Source organism: Monodelphis domestica, chromosome 1, assembly GCF_027887165.1.
Source record: "Monodelphis domestica isolate mMonDom1 chromosome 1, mMonDom1.pri, whole genome shotgun sequence".
Lineage (NCBI taxonomy): Eukaryota > Metazoa > Chordata > Mammalia > Didelphimorphia > Didelphidae > Monodelphis > Monodelphis domestica.
The window spans coordinates 43172195-43182521 of record NC_077227.1 but is presented as its reverse complement, the minus strand read 5'-3'; the positions used below and the strand labels follow the sequence as shown (position 1 = coordinate 43182521).

Here is a 10327-nt window from a genome sequence, read left to right as displayed (position 1 = left end):
CTTCTTCTCTTTCCTCTCTATAATGTACTTCTCCATTCCCACATTCCATTTCTGTGATGCCAATACCCTACCCTCTCTCTCCTTTTTACTCTGTCTTATTTCTCTTCACCTTCATCCTTTTCTAGTCTTTGTCAGCCAATATCTGCTTCTCCCTTTGATTGCCCGTGTCAGGCATTACTGATGAGATTATCAAGAGAGAGTGGACTGTAAGAAGGGGACATTATATTGAAGCTTTGGGGCAGAACACCAAACAATCATTTTATGTGAGGCTACTCTGGACCAGGCTGTGGCACAAAAAGATCTTTTCCCTTGTCCACTTAAATATTTAATTATGTAATTAAAGGAATTAATTTTATTAATTTATTATATATGTATTTATATATAATAAAATAATAAATTCATAATAATAAAATAAATAAATTTAAAATAAAAAATATAATCCCATTTTTATCCTCCTTAGACAAGAAGAGAGTTGACTAGGGTCATGGTCAAGAGTAAATATTATAATAGTAACTTAGACTTAGTAACATCTAAGAAGAACTTAGTAATCATACAGTACAACTTCCTCATTCTATAAGAGGAAACTAGGGTCAACAGACATTCATTGGCTTGCCTCTGATCACAGAACTAAGAGATAATTCAGGTCTTCTGACTCTTGGTCCATATCTGATACCACTCTACAAGTTGCTTCATCTTAATTTTTTATGGTGTCAACTTTAAATTTTATCCTCCAGAACAAGAATTTATTTCCACTTGTTTATATTACTGAGAAAGTATGATGTCATTCATTTCTCTCCCTCTGCAAATATTCAAACATTCAGAATGCCCAGATGTACACAATCACTTCAATGTTACTTTTCAACTATTGCTACCTTGGCTACAAGTTTAAATCTTTCAATTTTCAAAAAGCTATGTAGAATGTTTTTTTCTGATATATTAAGTCTACCTCTTCAATGAGGAGATCAGAAGAAATACCTCGATGGGATTGGCTCACAATTTGGGAACCAACCAAGCATATTCTTGAACTCTGGTATAATTTAGTAATAATGGAGTTGTCTACTGATGCTAAAATTCTTCCTTCTCAGTTCTCTGGTCCTTGTCCAGTCAGTTGCTCATTTCTTTACATTTGTCAAGGATCCTTTGTATGTCTTCATCATTAGTTTTGCCTCAGAGTTCCTCATCCTTTACTGTAGCCTTCATGTGGAAAGCATGAGATTCAAGTGATTTTTAAAAGGCATCTTATCTCTCTGCTTCTCATCTTCAGCCTTGTTTTTCTAAGCTTTTTGGACCATACACTCAATGTCTTCTTTCCTCTGATTACCTTGATCATTTGTGATGGTGACCCTATTCTTCTTGCCTGTACTCCTATCCTTTACAGATACATTGAGGATGCACTTTTCATCAATGTGAAATATTCCTACAATCTGAGAATCTTAGGGAAGATTCCTATATGTTCCATCTTGCTGATCAGGTTTTTTTTTTCCTTTGTTATTGTTCTCTCACCTTCATAAACCTGAAGTTGTCTGAATAGATGCTAAATTTCTGGGTCTGCTTGGCAGAAATAGTGCTATTACAATTGATCAAAACCATCATAATTCCATCCTTATTTTCATTACTGAAGGAAATGAGTCACATCTAAAAGTACCAAGTTCTAAACATTTGAAGATTAAATTCCAAACAAGATGACAACCCTAGACAGCTACTATCTTGGACAACAGTCTCATCAGGACTGATACTCTTGTTACACTCTTTGTCATTGAAGAAAAGCATGGTGTCTTCTTATAGGATTTTCTGGATCTTGAGGAGATGAGTGAAAGTCAGTCATGAATTTATAATTTGTTTAGCTTGGCATATCTTAGGGCCTTTTCCACTGGGTCCAATTTATCATGAAAGAAGTCAACATTCAGCTCTTCAAAACACACATAGGTGACAGAGGCATAGAACTATATTCCTTTATAGAGGGAATCAGTCTCAGTGCTGACCTGAGTACTAAAAAACAACGTATGGTTTGCTTGTACACAAGTGGTACTCAGTTAGTGGACAGCTCTCTTGTTTTCACTGATATCCTTGTGCTTTTGCTTGAACTTAGCAATGAAATGGTGGCATTTGTCAAAGTTCTACCTACCCAAGTGGGTATCTCTAGCTGTGGACTTCAAAGAAGCCATCTTCAATTGTAAGAATGGATATATCAAAAGTGCCATGGCCAAGGTCAAAGATTACACACATTTCTACACATTGCTCTTGGCACCAACCTTTTTGTCAAAAAATATAAGCAATATGACCAATGACATGTGTAAAGTCCAGTGGAAATGCATGTCAGCTATGGGAGGGGAGGGGAAAGAACATGAATCTTGCAACCATGGAAAAATATTCTAAATTAGCTAATTAAATAAAATTTTCCATATATATATATACATATATATAAGCAATAGCATTAGGAGTTGTCTCACTGATGATATGGGGCAAAGTGAGAGAAGCTATGGTTCTAACATCTTTGATGAGCTGATGTTTGGAATCCTTAAAGTAGGTTAGTATTGTGATAACAACATTTGTAATAACAGTCTTCCTAATGAAAGTTTCAATAATTTCTTTTATTTCTGTGAAAACCATAGAATATACTTCTTTTTGATAGAAACCTTTAGCCTCTTCTTTTTACTCCACTTAGAACCTAGGCCTTCCTGTATCATTTACCACAATGAAAAGTCAATGTTTTATGTCTGACTGTAAAAGTGCATCATCAAATCGTTGACCAATCAAACATTTCTCATCAAAGACTATTTTGGTTGGGTTCACTGCAATGTGATTCTTTGCAGCATCCCCAATAAATATTCTTTTTGGTAAAAGAGACATAGTTTTGAGATGGTCCTGTTTCCTTGACCATTAGCAATGACTCCAACTCATCCATGTGGAAAAATTTGGTGTCAATTTAAATGTCACCTGTGGGTCCCTTCAACATTATTGCTGGACAGGCTTAGAGACAGGAGGTCCTAGGGTCAACTTGTTCTCAGACACTTTCTAACCCTGAGATCCTAGAATTGAGATCAAATTCATTTAATCCATTCTTCTGTCTTATAACCAATACATAGCATTTATTCTAAGATGAAAGGTAAGGGTTTAAAACAACATTGTTTCTGGGTGTTATAGTCATTGCTGATTGATACTGAGTAAGCAGAGTTGCTGCCACTCTAAGTAAGACCCATACCTCATTATACAGAAATGTGTGTGGTATAGACTCTCTAGAACCAGGATCATTTGGATGTCATTTTTAGAGCTGTTTGGTACAGGAAGGGCACAGTGATAGAAAACATAAGGACAAAAGCTATCAACTCTTAAAGATAAAATGAATGAAAGACAATCTTATTTGAGGCAAGAAATCAACTCTAAAATGCTTGATTGGAAATTAGAAATATGGATTTCATGAAACAGGAAGAAGACAGAAATATGAATAGCTATATTGTAACTTTTTAAACCTCCAAATTCATCCTTTACTAAAAGGTTTGAAGAGATAGAAAATGCTTAAAATAATTAGCTGGGAAAGTTTTAACTGTTATAAGAATGTATCCATGGTTACCCCATAGTCGATGGATCCAAGCTGGAGTCAAAAATTCTGTATACATGTAGGAAAGGAAAAATAGAAATAAGGGCTGAAATATAAAGACCTGAGTAAGTGATAACTTTTGCCCCCTCCTCCTGCTCTTGCTCCTCCTCCTCCTCCTCCTCCTCTTCTTCCTCTTTTTCAGTCAGATGATTCTCACTTTCTTCAATATCATCATACTCTATTCCTGAGAGACTTATATCTTTCTCTTCCACCTCTTCATATTTCTCCCCCACTACAGTATTAGTAAGGTCTTCATAGATGCCCTCAGTGAGAGGAGTCTGACTTTTTCTGGAAACTGAAAAGAGAAGTCATGAGAGAAATGTGTTAAAAGGCTTGTATTTTGGGGGGTGATCTCCTTAAAACATCTAAAATGGTTTGCCCTCCAACATATGTTTAAAAAATTCAAGATAGTTTCCATGACTTTCCTGTTCTGGGTTCATTGATTTGTCAGAGAAAAGGCTATTTCTCATGACATGCAAATTCTCTTCACTCAGGTTAATCTTATCCTGGCTCTTCGGTACAAGAATGAATGAACAATGTCTCTTCCTAGATCATGGCCATGCTCTAATGAAACTCCCTATAGCCTACTGAAGAGAACTAGATCCATCTTCAAGTAGGTGAAAAAAAGTATTAGTATATCTAGAAACATAATTAATAGAAGGAACCACAGGTTCACCTGTGAAATCTCCCAGCCAAAGAAAGAAGGGTGCTTAAGCTTTTTGTGTGTCATGAAAAATGTTGGTAATCTAGGGAAGTCTATGGGCTAATCTCTCAAAAAAGTTTTTAAATTCACAAAACAAAATGCATAGGATTATAATGGAAACCAAATATATTGAAATATAGTTTGCAGAATATAAGTTCATTGACCTCAGCTTAATAACTCTGGCAAATACAGGAATATCTTCTTCAACATCTCTGACCTCACTTGGTCACTTGACCTCCACCTGATGAAAAGTCAGCTAGGTGATACAGTGGATAAAGCACTGGTCTTGGAGCCAAGAAGAATTTATTTCCTGTCCAGGATCAGATACTTAGTAGTTGTGGGATTTTGGACAAGTCACTGAACTGGTGTTTGCCTCAGTTTCCTCAACTATAAAATTGGAAAAAATAACAGTACCTACCTCCTAGGGCTGTCTGAAGGAGCAAATAAATAATATTTCTAAAGTACCTGGCACAATATATTATTGTTATTACTTGTTAATTTATAACAACAGAGAATTCACTCCTCCATAAGTCAATTCATACTATTACTGGCCACTTTTATAAGCAGAATGTTTTTCAGTGTGTTAAACTGAAATCTACATCCCTTCAATTTTCACCCATTGGTCCGACTTCTCTCTAAAACTAAAAGGAATAGACCTAGTCCTATTTCCAAAGGATAGCCCTTCAAATATCTGAATATTTGAACCCTTCCCTTTTTGACTGGTAGATTGTACCAGATGAACCTGTGGTCCCTTCTATTATTTGTGTTTCCAGATATACTAAAACTTTTTTCACCTACTTAAAGATGAGTATAATCCACCACAATAAGTTATAGGGAATTTCATGTAGAGTGTGGCCATGAAGAGACATTGTTGAGTCACTCTTTTACTGAACAGCAGAATAAGATTAACTTGAATGAAGATAATTTATATGACATGAGAAACAGCTTTATTTTCTGACAAATCAATTTCCATAATTCTTCTCTTTTCCAAGTAAACAACCCAGTTCTTAAAGTCATCCCTTATTTGCCATGGTTTCCAGACTTTTTTTTCCATCTTGATCTCACCCTTCTAAAACATGGGACCCAGAACTAAGAACAATACAATTTTTTACATATTCTTACCAGGATAGGATGAAATCCAAACAAACTATAAATATGTGGAATTATATCACCCAAGCCACATTTTTCCAGAAGTTTCTCATTAATTTTGCTTAACAAACCCTCACTGTCTCTTAGTTATCATGTATTTTTTCTACATGCTCACACTATCTTTTTGCATTCCATTCTGAAAAGTATCATGCTTACTAGCTTAGAATCTGCCCTTTTCAAAAATAGGGACATTTGTTCATTTCCTAACAATTTGACACATCCTACATTTCCCTTGATTCTTCAAAGATTATTTACAGTGGTTCTGTAGTTACAGACAACAATTCCCTTACAAAAGTCCAAAAATAAAATGAGAATAATGAGGGGGAAAAGAATAAGCATTTATGTAACACCTACTATATGCCAGGCATTGTGCTAAGGGGTTTATAAATTTTATCTCATTTATCCTCATAGAAACCCTGTTAGGTAAATAGTTTTATTAACTCATTTTGCAATTGAGAAAACTAACACAAACAATAAATGGCTTATCCAGAGTCACACAGCTAGTAAGTAAGTGTCTGAGGCCAGATTTGAAGTCACAGTAACATGACTCCAGGCCTAGACTCTATCCGTGGTGCTAACATGCTAGATACTGCTTTGGTGAGCAATTGTATCCAGTCTATGAGAACTTAGGCAAGCATGAGCTGCTTATAGATTGTGTTGAGGAATTTTACTTTGATAAATCCCATTACTGAGATTCTTAGACAAATAGGATATGATGCAAATATATTGCTATGATGAGCCAAAGCAGAAAGTGAACTTTAGATTAAAGTGGGTTATGCTACATATAGACTGTAACACTCAATTATATATCACAACAAAATTCCTCTTCATCACTACTTTCCTTAAGATTTAGACACTGGAAGAACTAAAATTCTGGTAATTTATTGGTAAAAATTGATGGAATTTCCTTGACTTGTAATTTGTGATTTACAATTTTAATATATTTATTTTTATTACATATATATTATTCTATTTATTATTATTATTTTATTCACTATATTTATAATATGGTTATTTGCTATTTCTGATAATAGAAGACTCTAGTTAATAAAACTGAGTGATCTCATGGAACTGAAATTTGAGAACCAGAACTTGGTATTAACAGGGGGCTACTGACTTGAATTCCTTGCTTCCATGAGGCAGACAACAGTTAGGAAGTAAATAGGGCCATTTGTATGGAGCCTGTCCCAGCCACCAGGCATTCCTAATCTATGAGAGGGAGCTGCCCCAAACAGAAAGGCAGTAAGTACAGAGATTCATACAAACAGAAGTAATCATTTAGAGAGCAAAGCTAAAGTAACTGCTCAATGGCCACTGATCCCATGAAAACAATTGGCATTACCTAGTACAACCATCATTAGACTCTCTCCTCTGACGCAGGTAATATGATGTCTAGGCATTGCTCTCAACCTCTGATTGCCAAATGGTAAGTGATGCATGAGAAGATGGATAATTGAATAAGATCTTGGGATCCAAGGAATTGTCCACACAGCCCGCTGCGTGAATCCTTGGGTCTTCCTTGAGAGCCGTCAGTCTGGGATTGTTCTGATCTGCTCTTCTGCGGCTCTCTTTGGGGAGTAAGAACGAACCAGGGAACCCCTCTTGAGGGTTTCACCTGGCAGGCTCTGAAGAGAACAGATCTCCACTTTGACCAACACATCTTTTGTCTGTGTGTGGCTCTCAAGCTCCCTCTACCAGCACTTTCATGGAACTACACCCAGTGAGAAAGATGGTAACCTGACAAAGTTCTGTTCACCAAGACCATTTAGAACACAAGAAAAGTGTATTCCACAATATTCCCAGATTATTTCAGACATGATAACCTCTTCTCAGATTGTGGAGAGTGACATGAATGCTCTACATGCAGAATAAAGACTAGGAGGAAGAGATTCTGCAGAGGAACCACTTTGAAAAAGCATGCTACTTAAAATGTGTTCAAGGGGACAGCTGGGTGGCTCAGTGGATTGAGAGCCAGGCCTAGAGACGGGAGGTCCTAGGTTCAAATCTGACCTCAGACACTTCCCAGCTGTGTGACCCTGGGCAAGTCACTTGACCCCCATTGCCTAGCCCTTACCTCTCCTCTGCCTTGGAACCAATACACAGTATTGATTCCAAGAAGGAAGGTAAGGGTTTAAAAAAAAATGCGTTCAATCAGTGTCTATCAACCTGTGACTGCTGACTCCTGGGAGTTCTTTCAAAGGCACCTGGAATCCAGAAGCACTCTACCTATTTATTCATCATGATTCAGTGTGATTAATAAGTAAATGATCTCAATAGACTTTTCTCATGTTCTATTCTTTTTCAAACATATATAAATAGTATAGATTAACAAACTATAAATTAATTGTTTCTTAATCCATAATTATTATGCATAATTATATGTATTTTCCAAATGCATATAAATATTATAAAATAATCTTTATGATTAGATACCAATAAGATGAGATAATACCAATAAGATACCAATTAAGTAGCTCCTTAGTTCATAGTCATGAACCTTGTTACCGAAGATTTTCCAACCATTGGATGACGGTCCAGTTACTATCATATGGGAATCCACTATATTTTTTCTTATATTTGAAATAACTGACCAATTATCAAAGAATCATGGATTATTGAGCTGGAAGGAGTTTTTATTATCTAATCAAAATCCTTCATTTTATACATATGGAAACTGATGCTCACAGAACATCAATTAATGATTAATTGATTTCCCTTAAAATTTTTGGCTTTTTTCCTTCCAATTAATATCACGTCATTTTTTTTAGTTCTATGATTTAACCTTTCAACATTCAATAATTTGGTAGAACACTGTAGTTATATTTACATCTTCATATAAATCTATAAATATGTGTCTATATATAATATCTAATATATAATATACAATATTAAATATATTATGGCATTTAAATTTCCCAGTAATGATACCTATATATTTTCCAATAATTTTAACTCTTCCTTTATTTCTATGAAGAAGGATTTGGAGCTGTAGTTAAGTAAATCCTAAATTTCTTGATTGGTTAAACCTCAAATATTTCACAGCCATTTTTAACAGAATTTCTTTTGTCCTGCTATTTAACATTTATTTTGTTACTAATATTGAGAAAAGTATCTCATTTTGTGAATTTATTTTTATATCTTGGTACTCTACTAAATAAAACTACTAATCTGTTATTATTGAATATTGAATTTTGTTACTGAATTGTTGAATGGTTATTACTAAAACTACTATTTTGTTATTATTGAAATTATTAAATTTATTGTTATTGAATTGAATTATTAGTTAATATAATCTAAGCCATATTTTTCATAGCAAATAGAGATAATTTTGCTCTACTTTATTTTTATGTCCCACATTTCTTACTGAAGTAAAGGAGACATGAGTTCAAATCTGGCCTCAGATACTAACTTTGTGACCTTGGGCAAATTACTTACCCTCTTTCTGTCTCAGCTCCTTCGTCTATAAAAAAAGGATAATAATAGCCCCTAATAACCAGGATTGTCATGAGGATCAAATGAGATAATAATTGTAAAGTGCATGTACATAACATATTATAAAGTCATTTAACTGTCAATTATATCATAAAGTAATAATTGTAAAATGACAATGCTTACTCTAGTGCCTGGAATATAGCAAGTTATAGATATAGATACAGATACAGATGGAGATATATAATAGATATATTAACTATTATTATTATTATCAGTTGAAACAAATTTTAAAGTGCTTTGCGAGTATAAAATACTAGCTATTAAGAATAATAATAAATGCTTGTTGACTAAGTCATGCTGACTATTTGATGTGTCCTACTCTCATAGAATTCTGCTGATCTAAGAAGTAAATATAGTTTTTCCCCAGTCGAATGTAAGCTTCTTGAGAGCAGACACTGTCTTCACTTAAATCAGCAGTTCTCAACCTCTCAATTTGTAGCAATGAGAATACAGAATGCATATCAGGTATTTACATTCTGAATCATAACTGTAGCAAAATTACAGTTTTGAAGTAGCCACCAAAATAATTTTTTGGTTTGGGGTCACCGCAACATGAGGAACTGTATTGCGGGGTCACGGCATTAGAAAGGTTGAGAACCACTGGTCTTCACTCCCCCAAGCACCCCAGTACCCAGGGCAATTCTTGGCAAGTATTAGGCATATACACGTTTATAGAATTAAATTGAACATAGGACTGGAGGCACCCCAGTGAAGAGGGCATTAAATAAATTATCAAGGCAAGAGAACTCCATGCTCAATTAGTCCAAAGGACACAAGGAGGAACTAAGTCTAAATGGCCACTTACTCATCCAAGAAGAGTCAAGAAAGAGTGAAGTCAAAACATACCATGGCCGTGGCTCTTGGCAGGACGCCCATTGATATCCACAAATACCGAAATAACAAGCAATCCCTTTGGCCTCACATAAAAGTAATTGTTGTCAAGGCAAAGATGGCTTAATTGGGGAACAAAGGGGGTAAGTGTATGTCCCAAATGCCTGACCTAGTGCAATAAAAAGAAACCATACCCTCATAGACTTCTAAGAAATAGTCAAAGGCTACAGATGTCATTTTTTAATACTTCACACCCTTTATCAAAGACTCTGAGCAATAGTCCTGGACCAGCAGAAGGCTATTCTCCCATGACACAGTGGAAAACAATAACTCAAATATCCCAGATGTTTGTTCATTAAAAGCCTTTTACTTACTAATTGATACTATCTAATACCACCTATGTCCCCTAAGCACTTACCCTGGCAGGTAACTTTCCTGTTCCACATCTGAACCCCCAGGAATATTAAAACAAAGCAGAGAAGTGTTCCAAGGACAAAACAGATGATCCTTAGTAAATTATCCACTTCTTGGGCTGGTGACAGGAAACCTTAATG

At 35.2% G+C, this 10327-nt stretch overlaps 1 protein-coding gene and 1 pseudogene across 1 annotated transcript in view; both read right to left on the bottom strand.

The window, feature by feature from the left end:
- Window positions 1-1829: 1829 nt before the first annotated feature.
- On the bottom strand, window positions 1830-2850 carry LOC130457058 (heat shock cognate 71 kDa protein-like; annotated as a pseudogene).
- Window positions 2851-3567: 717 nt separating this feature from the next.
- The window catches only part of SCART1 (scavenger receptor family member expressed on T cells 1), a 31194-nt gene continuing 24434 nt past the window's right edge, over window positions 3568-10327 (bottom strand). The window contains exons 11-12 of the mRNA XM_056815177.1: window positions 10192-10320; window positions 3568-3893 (exon numbers count right to left, since the gene is read on the bottom strand). Of these exons, the coding sequence (XP_056671155.1) occupies window positions 3568-3893; window positions 10192-10320 (455 nt within the window). The remainder of the gene's footprint in view (window positions 3894-10191; window positions 10321-10327) is intronic.